The 25,029-nt window shown below is 39.9% G+C and overlaps 1 protein-coding gene across 2 annotated transcripts in view; it reads right to left on the bottom strand.

Moving 5' to 3' along the window:
- Positions 1-25,029, bottom strand: part of zswim5 (zinc finger, SWIM-type containing 5) — a 263,471-nt gene that overhangs the window by 35,847 nt on the left and 202,595 nt on the right. For both annotated transcript variants that reach the window (XM_072574431.1, XM_072574430.1), the window contains one exon: positions 18,112-18,291. In XM_072574431.1, the coding sequence (XP_072430532.1) occupies positions 18,112-18,291 (180 nt within the window). The remainder of the gene's footprint in view (positions 1-18,111; positions 18,292-25,029) is intronic.

Here is a 25,029-nt window from a genome sequence, read left to right as displayed (position 1 = left end):
AATGCCACCTTTTGTGTCAAGCCTTGTTTCGAGTTTTAGAAACCCAGTTTCCAAATATATCACAGAAATCAAGAGTGTGAATAGTCACTTGGATACTCAAACCTGATCCAGTATTCAATAAGGTTATTCAATAAGATCTGTTCATGACCTTAACGTCACTCTCCCGCCTGTTCCCCATAACCTTTAACTTGCATAGAGTTAAAAATCTGTCCCTCTCAGACTTGAATATATTCAATGCCTCAGCCTCCACAGCCCTTTGTGGAAGACAATTATAACAATCCATGACCCAGAGAGATAAGAAATTCCACACTATCAGTCTTAAATGGGCAATCTTTTATTCTGAAACCAAGGTCCCTAGATCTAGAATATGTTACTCAGGATGACATCCACTGAACACCTTCCTTGTCAGACCCAATAAAAATCTTATAGATTTCAATAAGAACATTAATAATCATCCCTCACAATGTTTCCTCCCTGGAATCAATCTAGTGAACTTCTTCCGAACCACATCCAAAGCAATAACATTCCCTTCATAAGGGACCAAAACTGTGTGCAGGTCTCTAAGTGTGACCCCATCAATGGCCCATACAGTTGTAGCAAGATTTCTGTATTTTTGAATTTCATTATCTTTGTAATAAAGATCAACATTCCATTTGCATTCCTATGTACTTGTTGTACTTGCATGTTGACTGTTTGTGCTTCATGTACAAGACAGCAAAATACCTCTGTAGCATAATATAGGTAGTCTCTCTGGATTGAAATAGTACTTTGCTTTTCTTTTCTTCCTACCAAAGTTGACAACCTCACATTTTCCCTAATTATCTTCATCTGAATATTTTGTACCCTGTGCTTAACCTATCTGTATCACTTTGCAGTCTTTTTGGGTCCTCTTCCAACTTGTTTTCCCATTTGTGTTATCAGCAAAATTGACTATCAAATACTTGATCCCCTTATCCAACTCATAAGTGTAGACTGTAAAATAGGCGAAACCCCAGTATGTATTCCTGTGGCACTCCTTTAGTTAGTTTCATTAATTTATCCTGACTCAGTTTTTTGTTACTGGGCAGATTTCATTCCACGTCAATAAATTACCCTCAGCACCATGAGCTCTTGTGCAATAACTTTTTATATGGCACCTCAGTGAATGGCGTTTAGAAATCCAAATGCACATTTAGTTTATCCACACCAGTCAATTCATGTTACAATATGGACCATGGACTAGACATCTCTACAGCTATATCCTGAAAATTATTAATACATTTGTCAAATATGGTTTTCCTTTAATAAAATCATGTTAACCTCACTTGTTGTTTTCTAAATGTCTCACTACTACTATCTTAACAATAGACTGCAGCATCTTCCCAATGACTGGCATTACACCTGCAGTTCCCTGATTTCCATATCCATCCTTTCTTTGAACAGGAGTTAATTTGTGCATTTCTAATTCACAGGGGTTTTGCAGAATCTAGGTGATTTTGGAAAATTACAATCTATGCTGGCACGAAGTGTTGGCATGCCATTTTAATGATGACGGGTCAAACATGCTACTTCACTGTTAATTTAAGTTTTATACAATAACATACAGATGAAGTCATACTGGTCATGAAATGCTAACTGTGCTCTTCTCTCTCCTTACACACTGCTGGAGCTGTAGAGCTTTTCCAGCATTTTCTGTTTGCTTCAGATTACCAGTGTCTGCAGTATTTTACTTTTATTCTACTTTTATACAGCAAAACCTTGTCAATAGTAAGGCTTGTGCAGACAAATGGCAAGTAACATTCACACCACACAAATGCCAGGCAATGACCATCACCAATCAGAGACAATTTAACCAACATCCCTTGACATTCAATGACATTACCACCCACTTGACTTGCCCACTGCAACATTCTGGGCTTTCCCATTGACCAGATACTGAACTGGACTACCCATATAAATTCAGTAGCTACAGTGCAGGTCATTGATCTGGAAATCTGCAGTGAATAACACACCCCTAACTCCCTAAAATCTGTGTCCCATCCATAAGACACAAGTTAGAAGTACAAGTTAGAAGTATAATATTCCTCACTTGCCCGGATGAGTGCAGCTCTGAAAACACTGAAGTTGCTATCGAGGACACGGCAGCCTCCTTAATTGGGATCACATCCACAAACAACCACTCACTCCACCATGATGCTCAGTAGCAGCAATGTGTACTATCTGTGTCCCACAAGTGAATAAAAATTATTTTGGGATGGACAGTAAATGCTGCACCAGTCAGGAATGCCCACATTCCATAAGTGAACATAAAAAAAGCATTTTGGCAAGTTTAATCTTTGGTAGAACCTGGCATACAATAATATCTTTTAACAGCCTCAGCATTTCACACGCTTGGTCAACTTTGGCTTCAGGTTTTGCCAGACTTGAGATGCATTTTATCAATATATTTCTTCCCTGACCAGTCATTCTTCATTAACCAACATACATGTGTCGCTAAAGTGAAAAGATTAAAAAGTAGGGCAGAAAAAGGGAATGAGTTCCTTCAGATTCCAATCTTGCTGGAGGATATTGAAGAGCACAAAATGATCTAAAACTAAAATTATGAAAAACCCCTGCACAGTCAGCCTCTCAATCTGGATGTTTGCCAGTGGGGAAACAGAGACAGAAGTCAAGATGTTTACTCCTTAGGTGGGTGATGCAAATCAGAAAGTTACCAGCCTGATGCACCTGCTCGGGAGAAACTTGCCAATGGGGTGGTCTTTGTTTTGGAAGGGAGGTGGTACAGGATGAAGGTCAGCCTATCAGCTGTGTACTGACTCAGGCTTTTTATTAGGCCTGCCTTGATTCTCAGGGACACGTCGGTTTTCTTCTGAAATCATAGTCCCTTTAGCACTCAAATCCCATTGCTCTTACCCACGCCCATGTCACCTTCAAGTCGATTTAATGCAAACCATGCATTCTGCCTGCCACCTCCAGGCTGCCTTACAGGCTCCAAGACAACTCATGCCAGCTGCCACCTTCATTCTTAAACCCTTCCTGCCACCTCACCCTCCACCATTGGTAGACCTCAGTCACATTGAGGTGGAGTATAAAAGGTCAAAATATCTACTACACCTTCTCCCATAAAAACAAAAATTCATTAGAACATTTAAATCACATCAAGTATTTAATTCTTTATAAATATAAAATACTTGTATTCGTAATTCTACAAAGCTGTCAATTAAGACATGAACTTACAATCTTCTATTTATATAATGATTGATTGTGGAAGGTAACCAAGCATTAATAATTATACAATGATAACCCTTGGATTAATGTCAGTGAACAGCTAGTTTAAAACCATCTCCCAATGAGACAGATAGCTGATTCCTATCATTTTTTTGAAAGGACTGAGAAAATCTGAGAGAATCTAAGTAGTATCTTTAAATTCTGTCAGCCCTCCTGGAATCTGTACCCAAATGCTGCATTTTCTCCCCTTCTCCCCACGATTATTAGGATTCTGAACTCAGCTGACTTCATTAACTGGGGCCAATGACCATAATTCTATTACTTTTAAAATAGCGATGGAAAAGGATAGACCAGATCTAAAAGTTGAAGTTCTAAATTGGAGGAAGGCGAATTTTGATGGTATTAGGCAAGAACTTTCAAAAGCTAATTAGGGGCAGATGTTCACAGGTAAAGGGAAGCCTTCAGAAATGAGATTAGATTAGACTAGATTACTTACAGTGTAGAAACAGGCCCTTCGGCCCAACAAGTCCACACCAACCCGCCGAAGTGCAACCCACCCAAACCCATTCCCCTACATTTTTACCCCTTTCACCTAACACTACGGGCAATTTGGCATGGCCAATTCACCTAACCTGCACAATTTTGGACTGTGGGAGGAAACAGGAGCACCCGGAGGAAACCCACGCAGACACAGGGAGAATGTGCAAACTCCACACAGACAGTTGCCTGAGGCTGGAACTGAACCCGGGTCTTTGGCGCTGTGAGGCAGCAGTGCTAACCACTGTGCCACCGTGCCGCCCACATAACAAGAATCCAAAGATGGTATGTTCCTGTTAGGGTGAAAGGAAAGGCTGGTAGTTGTAGGGAATGCTGGATGACTAAAGATAAATTGAGGGTTTGATTAAGGAAAAGGAAGCATAGATCAAGTGAATCCTTAGAAGAGTATAAAGGCAGTAGGAGTATACTTAAGAGGGAAATCAGGAGGGTAAAAAGGGGACATGAGATAGCTTTGGCAAATAGAGTTAAGGAGAATCCAAAGGGTTTTTACAAATACATTAAGGAGAAAAGGGTAATTAGGGAGAGAATAGGGCCCCTCAAAGGCCCCTCTTTCTGTGGAGCCACAGGAGATGGGAGAGATACTAAACAAATATTTTGCATCAGTGTTTACTGTGGAAAAGGATATGGAATATATAGAATGTAAAGAATAGATGGTGACATCTTGAAAAATATCCATATTACAGAGGAGGAAGTGCTGGATATCTTGAAATGCATAAAAGTGAATAAATCCCCAGGACCTGATCAGGTATACCCCACAATGCTGTGGGAAACTAGGGAAGTGATTGCTGGACCCCTTGCTGAGATGTTTGTATCATCGATAGTCACAGGTGAGGTGCCAGAAGACTGGAGGTTGGCTAAAGTGGTGCCAGTATTTAAGAAAGGTGGTAAGGACAAGCCAGGGAACTATAGACCAGTGAGCCTGATGATGGTGGTGGGCAAGACGAGATTCCCAACAGTATTGAAACAGGCCATTTGGCCCAACAAACCCACACAGACCCATTCCCCCTACGCTATAGTTACCCCAGATGAATGCACCTAACACTATGGGCAATTTAGCATGGCCAATTCACCTGACCTGCACATCTTTGGATTGTGGGAGGAAATCAGAGCACCGGGAGGAAACCGATGCAGACACGGGGACAATGTGAAAACTCCACACAGACAGTTTCCTGAGGCAAGAATTGAATCCGGGTCCTGGAACTGTGAGGCAGCAGTGCTAACCAATGAGCCACTGTGCCACCCAATAAGCTGCTGCAGGGAATCCTGAGAGACAGGATGTACATGTATTGGAAAGGCAAGGACTGATTCGGGACAGTCAACATGGCTTTGTGCACGGGAAATCATGTCTCACAAACTTAGTTTGAGTTTTTTGAAAAAGTAACAAAGAGGATTGATGAGGGCAGAGTGGCAGATGTGATCTATATGGATTTCAGTAAGACATTCAACAAGGTTCCCCATGGGAGACTGGTTAGCAAGGTTATACCTTATGGAATACAGGGAGAACTAGCCATTTGGATACAAAATTGGCTCAAAGGTAGAAGACAGAAGGTGGTGATGGAAGATTGTTTTTCAGACTGGACGCCTGTGACCAGTGGAGTGTCACAAGGATTGATGCTGGGTCTGCTAGGTTTCATCATTTACATAATTGATTTGGATGTAAGCATAAGAGGTCAAGTTAGTAAGTTTGCAGCTGACACCAAAATTGGAGGTGTAGTGGACAGCGAAGTAGGTTATCTCAGATTACAACAGGATCTTGATCCGATGGGCCAATGGGCTGAGAAGTGGCAGATGGAGTTTAATTTAGATAAATGTAATGTGCTGCATTTTGGGAAAGCAAATCTTAGCAGGACTTATACACTTCATGGTAAGGTCCTAGGGAGTGTTGCTGAACAAAGAGACCTTGGAGTGCAGGTTCATAGCTCCTTGAAAGTAGAATTACAGGTAGATATGATTTTGAAGAAGGCATTTGGTATGCTTTCCTTTATTGGTCAGAGTATTGAGTACAGGAGTTGAGAGGTCATGTTGCGGCTGTACAGGATATTGGTTAGGCCACTGTTGGAATATCGCGTGCAGTTTTGATCTCCTTCCTACCAAAAGGATGTTGTGAAATTTGAAAGAGTTCAGAAAAGATTCACAAGGATGTTGCCAGAGTTGGAGGGTTTGAGCTATAGGGAGAGGTTGAATAGGTTGGGGCTGTTTTCCCTGGAGCGTCGGAGGCTGAGGGCTGACCTTATAGAGATTTATAAAATCATGAGGGGCATGGATAGGACAAGTAGACGAGTCTTTTTCCTGGAGTGGGGAGGGGGGAGTCCAGAACTAGAGGGCACAGGGTTAGGGTGAGAGGGGAATGATATAAAAGAGACCTAAGGGGCAACTTTATTACGTGGGTGTAGTATGTGTATGGAATGGGCTGCCAGAGGAAGTGCTGGAGGCTAATATAACTGCAACATTTAAAAGGCATCTGAATGGGTATATGAATAGGAAGGGTTTGGAGGAAAATGGGCTAGGTGCTGACAGGTGGGATGAGATTGGGTTGGGATATCTAGTCAGCATGGACAAGTTGGGCTGAAGGGTCTGTTTTCTTGCTGTATATCTCTCTGACTCTATGCTGCAATAACTAAGCAATAATTTCTCCTCTAAAAAGAAAGTGCATTTTAAATGTGATATTTTAAAGTTTATTTGGCACACAAAGCAGACTACCCATCTATTCATCAAATCATTCCTTGTATTGACTTTGACATTTTGAAGAGTAAATTGAAAAAAAAAGTTGTCAAACCAACTTTGGTATCTTCTAATTCTGTGACCTCTACAACCTAGAAAGACACAGGCAACAAATATACAGGGACACGACCATTTCCAAGTCCCATTCCAAGTCATACAGCATCTTGATTTAGAACAATATTGCTTTTCCTTCACTATTGCTGGGTCAAGGGATCTGGAATTTCCTTCCCAAAAACACTGTGAATACACATATAACAGGCAGACTGCAGAGTTCCAAGAAATTAAGGCACAGAGTATTTAAGTATAAAGACAAAAACAATTGAATGAAGTGGATTTACACATTCTTCAACATAGAATCCTTTCATCTTTGAAACCTGAGATTGAAACTACACTGGACTGATAGGTAGAAATCATTTTTCTCAGGCTGTAGGGTCCAATGTGAAATATGATTCACAATCCTCAGTCTAATTCCTAATGAATAAAGGTCCAGAACATCCTTAATTTGGCAACTTTTTCAGACAAGCCATAATAGATGATGATATACAAAATGAATAAAAAAATCTCAATGGTACAGTCACTAATTTGAGTCGTTCAAACAGATCATAACATAACATAAAATAAGATAGATTGGGAGAGTGTAACAATATCTGTATGAACATATTTTGAAGAACTCTACTTGTACTGTCAACACTAAATGATAATTACATAAAGTCTGCACAATTTGTGTTCGCAAGTGATTTTGCTCAGCAGAGTGTGAGGAAAAGAATTAAAATATATAGATGAAAGTGAAACAGTGCTGGATTGTTTATTGTACTTTTGTTGATGTTATGTAAATTGGGAGTAAGTTATGCAGCCCCTTGAGCCCATTCATGCTGTATTAGAGTTAGGCCATAGCTAAAGTATTGAGTGCTGTTCTGGAGGATGTGACTGCACTAGAGAGATTGCAGAGGAATTTCACAGGATGTTGCCTCAGCTGGAGTGTTTCAATTATGAAAAGATTTGATTGGCTGGGGTTGTTTTCCTTACGGCAGAGGAGACCGAGTTGGGCTATGACTCGGGCACTCTAAATTATGAGGCAGGTAGATTGGAAGAAAGTGTTACCAACAAACAAGTACTGTTTCTTATTCTTGTTTGCAAATTATGACAATTAGGCCGCAGAAACTTTTCATGCTCCTAAGTATTTGGGTAAGTGGAATGAATTAAAAGGTTCAGAAAATGTGCTGACCGGAAAGCAAGACATGGAAGATGGCTCCTTTCTATACTGAAAATGTAATCTTCAAACCCTTCCAGCACCTCTCTGTTGAGGTCAATAATGAGAGACATAGATTTAAGATGAGACAGGAGGTTTAGGGGACTTACGGAAGAGGTTTTGGTGGATAACTGCAACTCACTTCCTGAAAGGCTGGTAGAGGCAGGAACCACCTTGACAGTTAAGATGTATTTAGAGGGAACACTTTATGCATACTGAGCTAGGGTCAAGAGCTGGAAAATGGGACTAGAGCATCAATGACTGGCACAGACAAGATGGGTTGGAGGTCCCCTTTTTTGCGCTGTAAAATTATGACAATGATTGTATCTTCCACCATCTTCCTCATGTCTATCTAAGTTGCCATTGAAGCAGAAAAGTTGCTTTTATTTTAAGCATTTCATCAGAAAATTAATAAGTGATAACACGCAGAAAAAACACCCACAGGGAACAGTATACTGAAACAATTATAGAAACAGGAATACAAATTGGGCCGTCACCTCTTCTAGAATCTTCCACCTCAGGAGAAAGTCTATGTACAGAAATTAGGGCTGAGAGAGCCACAATGAGTGGTGCCCTGCCCAACATCCTTTTCCTCAATTCTATGATGAATGGTTCCTGGTGCTGACTGCAAGAACCAAGAACATGCTGCTATTATCTACAAGGTATAAAAGAGAGAAGACATTGCAGCCAAGGGTTATTAGTTCTGAAAACTACATTGACAATTTAATATAGGAGTTGCACTGCAAGCTTTTTACTCAATTGTTGAGATATTTATGTTTTGCATCTCCACAGTGTCAGTGGATGGTCACCACCAAACATTCATTCTAGTATCTCTGAGGAAGAAGCCACAGATCCCGCAGACAAATGCACTGAAAAGGTTGCCTCCAGCTCAGATATAGATACCTCAGTGGATATTTTAACCAGGAGTACAGTGAGGAGCACTTGCTGGAGAGTTCCTCACTGACCTATCTCCACAGCTGCTTGAGGAAAAAAACACCCAGGTCACTGACAATTGCGGAGAACTGCCTGAGACCAGGTACCCGCTCAGCTCTAGGCAGAAGATCTCATGGTGTCAGCAATTTGTAGCTCGATCCAAATGTACAGCAATAGTAGGCAGGTGCCAAAGACACCAAAGTGCAATGGTTGCAGGAATGAAGCAACATCTTGGGAACCCCATCTCCTGCTGTGATATTCGGGTTGCTCTTATGGATGGATGGGCAGTCAGGTCTCGCAGTCTGCTTGATATGTGAAAGACCTGCACTTCTTTCACCCAAGCCATTGGTTGCAACCATCAACGACAAAGTGATGGATATGAGGGGGACATGATCTGACACAAGGAGGCAGAGTGATGCCAGTAGACAACCAGATGGAGGAGGCACTACATACAAGTCCTCAGCAGTCTTCGGAGGACCTTCTGGACAAATCTGAATCTTTCACCTCCATCCTACTCAGTCCTGTGGACATCCAAGTCGAGAGGGGTACATTTGGGTCTGGGTAGGACACATATAACACATCTAACACATCTGGACCATTAAGAGACAAAATGCAATACTAATGGGCTTCATTCTATTGCACTGAGATGTACTGGGAGGGAGAGAAACATGAAGACCCCCCTTTCTGAGGGCACACAGATGACACTTCACTTCTTACTTTTGTAATATACATGTTCACTTCTGACTGTCATCTATGTATGTGACAGAAATTGGCATTTTGAAGGTAATGAACCCACTGCTCCTTATCTGGAGACAAAATTTCATGGGCCAAGGTGCGAGGTGAGCAGTTGCTGCACTGTGGCAATGCACAGGCAGACCATTGCTATCACTCACAGGCATCAGTGAGGTTCAGCAGTTAGGCTGCATGAAATCATCAGAATTGCTCAGGTTAAGGAGTTGCACTGCACAGTCAACTGATGCCTGAGGGTCACAAGGAATACTGAGTTCACCAGAGTGTTTCGTCTTCACTAGATAGGGATATCCATCTATCAGTCTGCATCTGCCCAGTTTTCCCACCCTCCCCAAAACCCCAGACACTTGTGGTGAACATGCCACATGTAGTTCACTGTCTCCTCCGATGGAAAGCCTATGCTTTTCAATGATGATGACCCCACTTTCCTGCATGCCGTCTCATGCTCTATCATCTCCTCCCTTACATATTGATCTAAACTTCTCCCCTCCACTGACCACCGTTAAGTTCCCCAGCCTCTCTCCCACAGTGCCAGGCTCCAGATTCCCTACTCCCATCCTCCACTCTTGACATTTACTGGTTGGAAACCAGAGACTGGCTGTGGCCCACTCCCTTCAGCAAATTAGCTGGAGAGCTACCAAAGAGTGACCAGACCTTGACTGATATTTGCATATCACCCCAGTTGTACTCTCATGACTCCCCAGACTGGCTGCACTGGACTCACTCCCAGACTGAAGAGGGACAGACCTTGCGAGTGCCCTGACTGCTTGTTCGACTATGCCTGACACCTTAGGCTGATTCTGCAGGCTGACCTTAACTTATAGTGTCAGGACCCCACCTAACTGATGGTTGCCCCCCTGAACAGTGCATTTTCTGTTGCAGTGCATTTGCTGTGTATATAGCTAGTCGGTGTCTGAGATTGATGTAGCAATGTACTGTTCAGCAACATGTCTAACCCTTTGCTGCTGACTCCTAAAACCTTGACAAGCTGCCTGGCTTTGTGTCAGTATTAACCAGCAAGGCAATACAGCAGTGCTGTGAGCTGACATAACACAAAAAGAAAAGGCAGAGAGGCTGCAAGCATCCAGGCAGCCTCTAAAGTGAGTAGCTGCAATGTTCCCTGGTCCAATCTGTCACTACACACAAAGTCACCTTGCAGCTACACTTCAATGACAGTTGCTAGAGTGCGCCATAGTGTGGCATCGAAGTGCAGTGATGTTGGACAAGAGCATTGGAGGAGTGCCATGATGGTGCAGAGAGGCTGGCACATGGTGTGTGTGTGTGTGTGTGTGTGTGTGTGTGGCCAGTGCCTGAGAGAGTGCCCTGAAACACGGGTGACAGGTATCCCAAATGACAGTTCAGAGCAACCAGCTGGAGCCACCAGCTAGCTGCTCAGACCCTTGTCTCGGAGATTCTCGGTGTCTAGTTTCTATTAGACCTGTAGTATGATAGGAAGCTGCATGTTAACAAGTCAAGATTTGTAGTTAATTAGTATGATAATAAGCAATAGTCCCTGTTAACAGTCCTCTGAACCTCTGAACACTTCCTATCAAGAATCTTGTTTTAACTTTTGGAACTCTTTGAATATGCAACATGTTGCTCCTGACATAAAGAAAGACCTTGATGCACTTCTCATGCGATTTTCCCAGATTTCTTGTCATAGCTCACATTTTACAGGATCTTATGAGATTCCACCCAATAAAGATAGTTCTAGTTAATCACAAGCATAATATTGGAAATCACAAATCAAGAGATATATAATTTTGCTATCATTTATAAATTTATACTATTTTTACATTGTAATAGGAAGAAAATTGTTAACTCACTGACTTGACTGTGAACAGGTAATATAGATTCCAAAATGCATTAACATTATATACCATTTTCTTCATCCTTCTTTCATTAAATAGTGATTAAAGTAAGGGAACTATGGTATGACAGAGAAATCTTGTTGAGAAGAAATGGCAATGTTGTTACAATCACCACTCTCTGCCAATACTAATGATTCCACAATTTGTGCTTTACTGAATATTGAACACTTCTGTGCTTCCTATATTACAATAGAGAATACACTTCACAAGTTCTTATTTGGTTCGACACATCCTGAAATCTGTATACGCACCTTATGAATGAAACATTCCATTAAAAAAAAGGATTCTAGATTGAAAATTCTGCTAACTTCATAATTTTTGGTTATCCTCCCAATTCTCCAAAATAAAGAACAAAAAAAACTGACTTCTATAAATATGGTTCAATAATCACTAGTAGATGCGAATAATAGTCTGTTGTTACTTACTTGTAGTTTTCCTAAGGGAATAAAATGAAGAAAAAAAACAATAAGCCTTCACTTTCTACTTCGTGCCTCATTCCATGACCATAAAGAGATTTGCAATTCAGCATCTGAATATATAAGCCCAAATCTTTAACAATAGCAACGTTCACTGCACGTTAATGGCTTGTGTGAGGAAAGTTCATACAGTAGAAAAATATTTACCATATTTAGAAGACAACAACTTTTAAATCAATGCAAAACAGTTTAATGAAGAAGACGGGAATACAATGCAATCGTCAAGCATATTAACAAGTGTGTGCCTTAGAGAGCCAAATGGGACAGTGGTGCAGCAATATGAAGTAACATATTAGAAAATTAAAGCACAGAAGTTTAGTCATAAGACTTGTAAAACAAGATACATACAGTATAAATTAGATCTGTAGAAACAAAATGCTGACTTTGGTCATAAAGAGACTGAGTTTTATATTGTTTTAGATACTTTAAACAAGAGGTTTACTCTACAGGTCAGCACCTTAACTGGTTGATACTTAACTTGAAGTAATGCTTTAACTTTTCCATAACCTTGAAGGACTAATAGAATTTGATAGCAGTTTCTATCAAAGACATTTGGCCTTATACTATGTTAGAAGTATGTATTCTCATCTTTTTCCCACGTGCAATTAGATTAGCCAACTCAAACCAAATCTGATCCATATGAACAGTACAAAATTGTCAATTATTTCCTTAAAAGTAGAATTAATTTATAAGTGGGAAAAAATCAGGACAGTGTACCGCATGCTGATTTTTTGTTGCTGGGACTGTGTAAAAGGTGGCTTTCCTGTATTCTGAGAAAAAGGCCAACTGGGCCTGAAACATTCACTCTGCCTTCTCTCCACAGATGCTGCCATACCTGCTGAGCCTTTCCAGCAATTATTGTTTTTGTTTGAGTTTTCCTGTATAGCTATCTGTGTTTTATCTGACTTTAATGCCGATACAAGTTGACAAAAGCTGAAGAGAATTTCTACTCCCTTTCAATGACATTCTTCTCTTTGATTTGCATAAACCCTTTTAAGAAAAGCTATACAACAATATACAGTAAATTCAGGGCTTCTATGTTGTGTCGCCATGTTGAAATATCATCCCAAGCTCATTCTTTCCTTTGAATAGGACTTCGGTCTCCAATTTTCATTTGTCAACACTCATTTTCACCTGGGCACATTACAGTCTGTTTGGAGACTTTTAAAATAAAAGCATTAAATCTAACTTGGTGACAACCAAGATTATCTGTTTATTGATTTCCACGACAGAACTATAAGTGAAGCTGATTTTGTAATTGTCAGATAAAGGATTCCAAGGTCAAGGCTTGGCACTTTTATTCAACCAAGAGGAAGTCTATGTACAAGTTACGTTAAAGTGAAAATATTTTCTCAGAATTATTGTCTCATTTGTTTCCTGTTGAAGTCAAGCAATCACACAAATGATTATCCACTTATTCCACAACTTTGCATTATTTTTTGTACGTTCATACTTTTTGAATAGGCATTAATTCTTAAAACATGAATCAGACCATAAGGGGATATATGTCTGAATTAGGCCATTCGGTCCATCAAGTCTGCTCCACCATTTGATTATGGTTAGTATGTTTCTCAACCCTATTCTCCTTCCTGTTCCCCATAACCCTTGATCCCCTATCAAGAACCTATCTCAATCTATAAATTCACTCAATGACTTAGACTCCGAAGACTTCTGCAGCAATGAATTCCACACATTCACCACCCTCTGGCTGAAGAAATTCCTGCTCATCTCAGTTGTAAACAGTCGTCCTTTCACTCTGAGGCTATCCTGTCAGGTCCTAGTCTCTGCTACTAGTGGAAACACATTCTCCACTCTATCCAGGCCTCTCTGTATTCTGTAAGTTTCAATGAGATTCCTCACTCATCCTTCTAACCTCCATTGAGTACAGACTCAGAGTTCTCAGTTGCTTCTCTTGTAACAGGCCCTTCATCTCTGGATCTTTCTTTAGATGCAGGGTCCAAAACTGCTCACAATATTCCAAATGCAGTCTAACCACATAGTCTCAAAAGTACATCCTTATTCTTGAATTCTGATCTTCTCAAAATGAATGATAACAGTGCATTTGCCTTCCTAACAGATGTTTCAGGTATGACCTCCCCTTGACAAAGCCATGCTGACTCAGCCCTATTTTATCATGCACTTCCAAATACTCTGCAATTTCATCTTTAATAATGGACTCTAAAATCTTAGCAATGACAGAGGTCAGGCTAGCTGGCTTACAATTTCCTATCTTCTGCTTTTCTCCCTTCTTAAACAGGTGTTAAATTAGCTCCTACTCCAGTGATTCCAGAAAGATCACTACTAGCCTCCTCAGCTATCACATTCTGAACTTTAGGATGTAGTCCATCTGGACCAGGTGATTTGTCCACCTTCATACCTTTCAGTTTTCCTAGTACCTTCACCTTAGTGATAGCCTTACACTCAGCTCTGCCCCCTGACTCTCTTGAAGTTCTGGTATGCTACTGGCATCTTCCACCATGAAGACTGATACAAAGTACCTATTCAGTCCCTCTGACTTTGATACCCATTACTACTTCTCCAGCCTTTTTTTCTCGCAATCTAATGCCTACTCTTGCCTCACTCTTAGCTTTTTTTCTAATACTTATTTTAAAACAGCCATAAAAATGATAAAGTGCAACATTCTTGATGTTATATTCTGCAAGGTATTTGCAATAATCAATCCAGAAAATATTAAGATTAAAATTTGTTGAAATTATAGAGTTGGATAGTCGAAAGGAAATGGATAAACTAGATTAAGATCAGATGATCACTTAAGCTTTCTTCGGTTAAACGATTACTGCTGACATCATCTGGTGCAATACAACTAAATAATTACCTTACAGTATTGGTAATAGTTAAAAGTAATTACAAATCTATTCCCTGCTTGCAATTTAACTCCAATTTTAATAGATTAGCACAGACTGAAGCAGCAAATTAAGTTAATTACAATAGGTGAATTAATCTTTCAGAAGTTGGAGTTTTTTTTCCTGCTTTGCCTGCCTATCTTCTGCAAGACCATTTAAATGAAGAGATCCCAGGATGTCACAATCACATTAGATTGCTCAATCTTTTGATTTGCTGGTATATTACTTCTTCTGATGTATTATAATAGCTACTGGTAACTGACGCTTATCCTAAAGAAGTTCCTAGAAATTTTGTAATATTTGCTTTCCATTATAGAATATCTTTTAAAACCAATATTCTATAAGTCATGTGTTGTTCCGTGAATGTGTTAGAACTCTCAACTTTCACTTTTTGACACATTAACCCTTAACAGAAATTGACGGTGAGTAATTCAATAACCCATCATATTCATGCAATCCAGGCAGTATAAATAACATTTATTAAACTGTCACTACAATTACATTGTATTGTGCGAATTAATTCAGAAGTACATTCAAATTTAAATACGCGAACGGTATACAGCAACTTTCATAATTTCTTGCAAACCAAGCTTTACATACACAGGAATTATATTAAACGGATCAGATTATTCTGCAAACTGCTGAAATTGAAGCTGCTGATCATTTCAAAATCATCAAAAACTAAACACTGATGGACTATCTTGGCCACGTCTGTCCACACATCACACGTACTCCCAGTTGGCTGTTTCTATCACTAATATTCTGTGATAATGATTCTGGTCCTGATGTAACAACCCAAATATTGAGCATTTTAATCTGACTGCGTCATATGGATTCAATGCACATAACAGTATGCATGCTATCAATGGATTCCATCACAAAGTAATAGAGATGTACACCCACGTATAAAGAACACAGGTAGAGAGAGTTCTCTCTTGGCTGGGAGAATTAGGACTAAAGTAGAGCCGGTTAAATATGATGCTGCCTGCTGGAATCTAGATGGAGCGACAAAGCTGCAACTACAGCATTAACATTTTCTCGTGGTTTCTTTCTTGTGTGAAGAGATGATGATGCAGACTGCCATTCTTGTCAACCTTGGTGTCTAAGTGTTTTAAGGTTATGTCATGCAGTCTGCGCCAAGGAAACTGCACATCAATATATTTAACTTCTTTAGAACAAATTGCCCCAACCCAGTTCACTTCCTGCTGGATTTGGGTTGGTTGACTGAACACTTTCTGACCCAGATTGCTGATATCAGAGATATTAATGAGTTTTAAGTGATTCTGTGGATGACCTCAGCCTTTTATTGGATGGCCTTCTCGAATGCCAATTCTATTCTCCTCATGTCTTGCTAGTGTTGGTAGATGTCATCCCCAAATCTTCTGAAGTGTCTGAAGTGCCTTCCTTTTCAAGCATATCGTTGTTTCTGTCAATCACTGAAGAAGACATCAATGAATCTGTTGTAATCAAAATGCAGAAATTATGAATTACTTTGTACAATGCTTTATCAGAGGACAAGTTATTTTAGAAGCATGTCTCATAAGACTGAGCAGCAACTGTCTCTAGTGCAGATTCAAGAATGGACATTTTACAGTGTTTAAGGTATAATAAATTATTTAAGTAAAATTGGCATCCATATTGAAATAGCTCATCATTATAAGGAGTAAAAAATCAATTTAAAAAACAATATACATAAACAGATTTTTAAAAGTTAACTTACCCAAATAATTAGCCAACCGGTCCTTTAAATATTAACGATGAAAACCATTCTGCTTTCCATTGCAGTCAGCATTTTCTCTGGTTACACAGCTCCACTTGAGATGTAATCTTCTGATCTTGACTTCACGGTACTTGCAATCATCCTATTTCTTTCAGGCCATTGAAACTATTTATTTTTGGCATCAGCATCAATAGTTCTGCAATGATTCTAGCCATCTCAAGCCCAGTCATAATAATATGTGAATGATATGGGTTTTTTGTTGAGATTGTGTGGAGCATGAACACCGGCATAGACTGGTTGCAGTGAATAGTGTGTTTCCGCTCTGTAAAATTCTATGTAAGCCAAAAATGTTACATGTCATCATTGAATGTCTTTTGGATTATGGCTCACAATTTACGATCAAAAATCATGTTAGACTTTTTAAAGATCAAATGGCTCATTTTCCATTGTTAAGATGGTCAGTTTACATAATTTCAACTAACATGTCACTTAAGCCTTTGCTGGCAATAAATTACCATCACAAAATAAGGAATTGACAATTTGCATGACAATTGTACCTTAAAAAATTGCAGTAAGCACATTTTACTACTGAAAGAACCTGAATGTACATGCACAGTGGATGGTAACCTCCATATTTTAAACAAATAGAAACTGAGATTCTTCAGCAGTGGCCTCAATATTTCTTCCAATTCAATTTATTAACAAAAAAAAAAGTAAAATGAATGGATTGAAAGAAAAAAAGACTTAGTTAGAATCCATGTTCACTGTTAGAAATTTGTAAAGGTTACTTTGGTTACCTGCTCAGGTTTTATTGATTATGCTAATTAACAAACTTCAAACTTTCATCCAATGCATTTTATAACAGGACTGACAATAGGAAATTCTACTGTACAGTAAATGATTTCTGTCTACTTAACATGAATTACTTTTCCTCCTAACCATTATTTCAATGATGAGATATTTTCAAGGTTAAGTAATGTACTGTAATCCTTTTATATAACTACTCAATTCCTTTTGTTTAAATTGAAGTAATCAATTTTCAGATCTAATTGTAGTTACTTCTTTGTTGCTAAAACTACATTTGTGATCAAGTTACAAGGCTGTTATGTAATTCCTTGAATAACTGATTTGCATGGATTGTAACTTACAGGTACCCAGTTTCTATATAAAATTCCAATGCCCAACCCAACTAAAGGAAAAGCGTTGCGATCACAGTGGGTCAAGCAGCATCCATGGAGAGAAAGCACCTAGCCTTGAAACATCAGCTTGTTTTCTCTCTATGGATGCGACTCACTGTGATCTCCAGGATTTTTTGTTTTCAGTTCAGATTCAAGCATTTGCAGTAATCTGCTCAGAAAAGGAAAATCTTTGTTGAGGTCCAACAATATTTCATGACGAACATAACCTCAACAGGATTGCTCTGTAACGATTCCAAAAATGAACAAGGCCATCAAATAAACAACCTGAAAGTAAATTGCAACAAAAATATGACTAAGTGAGTCAGGCTGAGGAACTTGCATGCATTTCACTCCAAGGTTAATAAAACATTTGAAATTTACCACTACGATGTTAACCAAGATCTCGATGAGAAATAACCTTCTAATTTGTTTCCAGGCATCTTCACTCCTATGGTATTATTCAAGTAGAATGACAATATTCAAATGAAATAAAAAAAATTCAAAAGGTTCAGAACTTTGATATGTTTTCACTCTGTGGGTTTGGAAAACTAAGAGTCGCTTACACCATGTGATGCAGCACTAACCTTGATTTTGATTGGAGCTCTGAGGAAGGGCATTGGTAATGTTAGGTAACTCGTTGCCATAGTTTCCATCTTCCAGTGGACAGACATCCATGTCATTCCATTTCTTCAGCTGTCGGAGCCAGGACACTTTCTCGTCTGGTTTGCAGTGAGGATTTAATACAATGCACACCCACAGTGCACCTGAAAAGGAAGGAGACAATTCTCAGTGATGAGGCATTTCAATCATTGCATTGTCAAGCAATGTGCACTGTAACCTAGGAATTGAAACATTGAGGAATGTGTCCCCATCAGCAGAGAATAGAAGGATGAAGTACAATATCAAGGATTATAACAAAACATGAATAAAAAACTGCTCAGAAACAAAGCACTTATTCTTCCATACTGTCATCTCCAGAAATCTCCATGCAATGATGGTAAATTTTCTATGACAAATTTCTGTATTCTTTAGTTTCACGTTGTATATTTCTAGGCTGACAAATCCTTTTCTTTTGCCACATTTAGCATTTCAGACTAAAATCTCGGGACAACTTGTTTTGCACAGAAGACAATTTTTAACCTTGTGTGCATTATTACCATTGTTGTTAGTTCCAAGTCTTCATCTTGTATCTCATTAGGAACATAGCCTTTCTAAATGACCTCCAAAGGTTTTAATCAAAAGTCATAGAATTTTACAGTACATAAAGCATTCGACCTGGCTCCCAAAGGAGTTCCTCAGATAGTCCCATTCTTCAGCTCTATCTCTGTAGCTCTGTAAATTCATAATTTTCAATTATACATCCAGCTCTGTTTAGAAATCTCCAAAAAGATCCACCTTCACCACTCTCCCAGTCAGCACATTCCAAATCCTAACAACTCTGAGTGAAGAGATTTCTCCTCCCCTCACTCCTAGCTCTCTTGCTGACAATCTTGAAATTGTGACTCCTGGTCTTGATATACCAATTAGTGGAAACTGACATCCTTCTTTACTCTGTCAAAATTGTTCAGGTTTTTGAACACCTCCATAAAAGTCACCTCCTATTCTTCTTGGCTCCAAGGAGAACAAGCCCAATTTCTCTCTTTCTTTCCTGTATGTAAAATCCTTTATTCCCTGTATCATTTGAGTAAATCTCATTTGTACTCCCTCAGGGGCTCATCCTTCCTTAAGTAAGATGCACAGAACTAATGCCGTACTCCAAATGTGGTCTGACCGATGATTTCTAAATGTCTAGCACCACTTCCTTGCTTTAATACTCTATAAACCCAAGGATGCTATAAGCCTTCTAGCAACTGTTTCAACTTGTCTGGTCACCTTCAGAAAATTATGCATGTAATTCATAGAAGAATAGAATCCCTATGTTGTGGAAACAGGCCCTTCGGCCCAACAAGTCCACATAGACCCTCCGAAGAGTAACCTGTCTAGACCCATTCCCCTACCCTATTACTCTGCATTTATCCCTGACTAATGCACCTAACCTACACTATGGGAAATTTAACATGACAAATTCATGTAACCTGTGCATCTTGCATTCTGGGAGGAAACCAGAGCACCAGGAGGAAACTCACACGGACACGGGGAGAATGTGCAAACTCCGCACAGACAGTCGCCCGCGGCTGGAATCAAACCTGGGCCCCTGGCAATGTGAGGCAACAGTGCTAACCACTGAGCCACCATGCCGCCCGTACTCCCCTCAAAGTGGTACCACTGAGCCTCGTGTATTGTCCTCTACCAAAACGTATTACCTCACATTTTTCTGCATTGAAATTCATCTTCCAGGAGTCTGCCAACTTATCAATGTCCCTCTGAAGTTGCTCAGCATCATCATCACAATTCACTATTCTCCCTGGCTTAGCATTACCTGCAAATTTAGAGTTTTTTCCCATCGGCAAATTGTTTAGATAAATTGTGAGCAGCTTTCCTGCTTGTTCTTTATGAGTCCCCAACCTATTCTTCATGAATCGCTTACTATGTTTGAAGAACATTTTGCTATTTGTTTTAGCGCAACGTACCATACTTTCCTCATGCTTCCACATAGCCTTCCTTATGTCAGCCTTAGCCTCTGTCCTGCATTTGAGACACTTCCTGATTTCGATTGCTGTTATTCATCTAGTTTCATTTGCTGTTTCATTGTAAATGTGAGTGTCATGTACTAATATTTCGTATACCTTATACAAACTATCAGATCACTTACAGTCAGATCACGTTTTTCCAATAGGTCTATCAAAATTTGAGCTTAAAGCACAATTTGATGTAGTACAAATCGAGGACTTTGAGCCATAAGTTTCAGACGTTCACTTCTACTCTATTACCTTGCTACATACTTCACCTGAGTCATGGCTTTAAGCTTTGATGCTGTTTCCTAATTCAAGGATCTGCCTTTCGTTAGTGGGATTCTGGACGTAGAAAGTTGACTGATTTTGGTGTTGGTCAATTTATTAGTTGCTTAAACTCTCCCTGGTGCTTGGTGTGGACCAAGTAGCATACTGAATGTTTCAGTTTACTTATATCTGTCCATACTTTACCAATATATGAACATAGGAAATGTTAATATCATGATACTCCTGGTCGTAGGTGTCGGTTAATAAAAAGTTTGCTGCATTCTGTTCTTTGGTTATTCCACCAGACTAAACAACTTTATATTTTCCCACATTATACAGAGGAATCTTGAATGTCCGAATATTGGATTTTCTGAAGGTGATCTCAAGATCCTGATAGAAACATTACATCAAAGAGCTGTTTCAACCCTGATCGCGTCTTTTGTTTACAGGTACAATGATTAAAAACAAACTTGGCTCACTGAAATGCTGCCAAGAACAGTCCTGGACAGTCCAGACACCGTCTCTAAATGACTGACCTCCTGCCTTCTCTCTCCTCTCCACCCCCACACTTTCCCTGGAGTTCTACATAGAGGTGAACCCTAAACCCCGCTTCCCCAGATAATCTCTCCAACATTGTCCTGTACAGGGCAGAGGTGCAACCTGGCAAAATGTTGCAGTAAAAAGTTGTGTGTTTGTGCGTGCTATTTGGAGATTTACCCCACAAAGTGGCGGGGGGGGCATGAACGGGGGTCAGACGGTGGATGGGGTGGACGGGGTTGTGGGGGCACAGTTGGGGGACAGGTTGGATTGGAGGGGCGGACAAGGTTGGGGGGCATGAAATGGGTGGGGACAGGGTGGGGACGGGGTTAGTGGGGGGGGGGGGCGGGGGGCAGGTGTTGTGTTGCAGCTCATGCACAATGTGCTACTGCCCCTCCCCTTATGATAAAGGGGGGCAGACTTCACAGAAAACTCCAAGCCCCAGAGGAAATTAATTAACTGAATAATCAATTATCGGAAAGAAATTGTGCCCGCCCATAATCAATGTTCCTCTGTACTCCTGATTTGGAGATGCCGGTGTTGGACTGGGGTGTACAAAGTTAAGAATCACACAACACCAGGTTATAGTCCAACAGATTTAATTGGAAGCACTAGCTTTCAGAGTGCCGCTCCTTCATCAGGTGGTTGACAACATCTGTACTCCATTTGCCAAATTTTTGCACACCTAATTAGCCTATCAATATCTCTCTACAAACTGGTTGTATCCCTCAAAACTTGCCTTTCTACCTAGTTTTGTGTCATTGGCAAATTTGGTTACAGTACATTTGCTTCCTCCACGTCATTAATAGATGTTGTAAATAGTTGCATTCCAAGCACTGATCCCTGTAGAATTCCACTGGACAGACACCACCAACCACTTGTTTTATTGAGTCAGAGAATTTGGGTAGAGTTTTTAAACTCAGCATTTTATGTTCACGTCATAATGGGCAGAACAGCAAATGTTTCCTATTCTCACTTCCAGTCTCACTCTTTAAGGTTTATGTAAGAAGAAAAAAGGGTTACAGCTGATATTTAATCAAAGCACATCTTTCGCTCTCTCACACTCATATTGGCGCTGCTTTTTTCTGAACAATAAATGAATTTTGGTAAGTGAAGCTTTAACGACTAGCCTGCCAGTATTGGTTAAGTCAGCAGAGACCCAGGACAGATCCTGGGCTTTATCCTCCTGTATAAAATTAAGGGCTACAACGTACATCACATGAAGCCATAACAGGGGCACCAACGATTAAATTGTCCTCATGACAATCAATGATCAACATTTGGGAGTGAAATCTGAATTTGCTAGTGCAAAGCATATCCAGATGTTATAGTTCAGAAAGCAAATAATGTGCTGCTTTTGGAAATAAAATTCTATCAATATCTGCTGAAATTTGGGTGATACAAAGTAATTTGGATTGAGGTGTATATATAGAATGGAAAGTTGGAAGAGGACACAAAAAAAGGAAGGATGCAAAGAGAATTATGTAAATAATGGAAATTGAAAACTAAACTTTTCATTTCATTTTTAATGTTGATATCAAAAGCTGCTATCAGTACATTTTGATTTAATTCACAAAGTAGATGATCAATGCTTTGCAATTCAATGGAAGATTTATTACAGAATAGTTAATTAGGCATTTTTATAATTTATAAATATTTGTCAACAGATACTCAGAAGCATATTACAATGCTTAAGAACATTAAAGATATATAGTGTGAACCTCAAAGACAGGGTATAATTAAAGAAGGGGATATTAAAAATGAAATAAATATTTCCTTTCAAAATAAAGTCTATCAATATATTCCTTGATAGGAGGACTACTCCCCTTAATTTGGAGGTCACCATTCGAGGCTAGTGCAATGCTTGTGCTGCATGCACTGCCAGCGTATGGTGCAATTGTGAGAATTACATAGTATGGTGCTGTACAGCAATGTGTCCACCTCCTTGACTGATCTGCTGACAATCACGACGGGCTGCCTGGTTTTTTGTGTGCACACTAAAAGGGAAATCAGGATAGAAATACTGAGCTTTTAAGTCCTGGTTGAGGGGACAGAGTGCTAAAAGGCAAGGCAGATATGCTGTGTGCATTCAGAGTAGGCACAGTATGACAGAATACTAAGATAGAAAGTGAAGAGCCCAGAGATGCAAAATACCAAAGAACTGTGGATGCTGGAAATCAGAAATCACTGGTAAAAACTCAGCTACTCCGGCAGCATCTGTGGAGAGAAAGCAGAATGATCATTTCAGGTCCTTTGACCTTTCTTCAGAACAGATGCATCCCAGAGATGAATCCTGCTCCAATCCATGGAAGGGGTACATGTCCCTGCACAAAAAGTGTCCTGGCATTACACTGAAAAGTGCTGGCGTGCTCCCAAGTGTAGCAATGAAGTGCAGAACCAGTGCAATGATGTTGCGATGGGGCTGCTTTGTGTTGGATACCAAGGCCCACGAACAAGGGGTGTGACTGGTTTCTGCCAGTGGTGTGTACCCTGTGATGTTGCTGTTTGGCAGAGGTCTGGAGCAGCAAGTCGTGAGCTGGAGTCCCGTGGTACCACTCTGACTTTCATGTTGGGATTTGTCACTGTCTAGTTTCTATTCAGTCTGAGAAAGATTGGAAAACTGTGTAATAATGAGGCAAAATTAACTGATTATGAGATGTTAATGCATGCTAATTCACATAAAAAGTTCACTTGCTGCTCATTAGAACATAGAATCCCTAAGTTCAAATAACAGGTTATTTGGTCCATTGAGTCTATATTGAGCCTTCAAAGAGCATCCCATCCATTCTATCCCTGTAACCCCACATTTTCCATGGCTAATCAATCTAGCCTGGTCACGATGGAGCAATTTAGCAATGGACCAATTTAGCAAAGCCAATAGACCTAATCTACACATGTTTGGACTGTGAAAGGAAACTGAAGAACCCAGTGGGGACCAATGGGGAGAACATGCAAACTCCATACAGACAGACAGTCATCCAAAGCTGGAATTGAACCTGAGTCCCTGGTGCTGTGAGGCAGAAATGCACACCAATCTGCCACCAAGGCACCCCTGCACTAGTGAGAATCTCATCTGACTTTTCAACAACTTTGATCAAAAATGGATATTTTGCTCTTGATGTTGAAATGTTCCTTGCTGGCCATTTCACATGATATTTCCAACTTTCTCACCGTGGCCCTAGGCCGTTCAGGAGTGGGAAGATTCCATTGATAGAATTTATAGCGCTATGCAGAGAGAGTCCATAGTGCTATAATGAATTGTACAGTGCAAATGTACTGGGGAAGCATAGTGGCAATGTCACTGAGCTACTAATCCAGTGCCGCAGGATAATCTTCTGGGGACATTGGTTCAAATCCACCCATGACAGATCATACAGTGATGTAGCCATTGTCAACTATCATTAACACCCACCCAGTTTACGAAGGTCATTTAGGAAAGAAAATCTGGCTGCAGGTGACTCCAGAACCACAGTAATGTGATTGACTCTTAACTGAAATTGCCTGGAGAGCCAAATCAATCCAATTGGAGATTGGCAACAAATGCCAAACTTGACAGAAATGCTCATACCTCAGACATTTAAAAAAAAGTCATTGAACCATGAACACCACCAAAATTCATATTTATCAAGTGCCTTTAACATAATGGAATATTGTGAATTACTTAACAGTAGCATTACTAAAATACTCCAACACGTGAGAAGAGAATAGATCAGCTGAACAAGAATTTGACCAAAGACATTGGTTTTAAGGAGTGCTTTATGGGATCGTGGTAAGAGGGATAAGGAGGCTACTACAGAACTTGGAGCCTTGACACCAAAGGCATACCAACCAATTCTGGGGTAACTAAACTTAGGTATGCACAAGAGGTCAGAACTAAAAAAAATGCAAATGTTTGGAGACTTTAGGGACTGGAGGAGATTATGAAGACATAAAGAGGCAAGGCCATGAAGGGTTCAAAGTCAATTATAAGAATTTTAAACTAAAGACATTACTTAACAGGTAATTTCGGTCAGCAATCATAGATGAAAGGGAATGAGACTTGTTGCAAGATAAAGCACAGGTAGTTTGTGGAGGGTGGAATGTGGG

This window comes from Chiloscyllium punctatum, chromosome 7 (genome assembly GCF_047496795.1).
Source record: "Chiloscyllium punctatum isolate Juve2018m chromosome 7, sChiPun1.3, whole genome shotgun sequence".
NCBI lineage: Eukaryota > Metazoa > Chordata > Chondrichthyes > Orectolobiformes > Hemiscylliidae > Chiloscyllium > Chiloscyllium punctatum.
The sequence above is the reverse complement of the archived record's forward strand: the minus strand, read 5'-3'. Positions and strand labels throughout refer to the sequence as shown.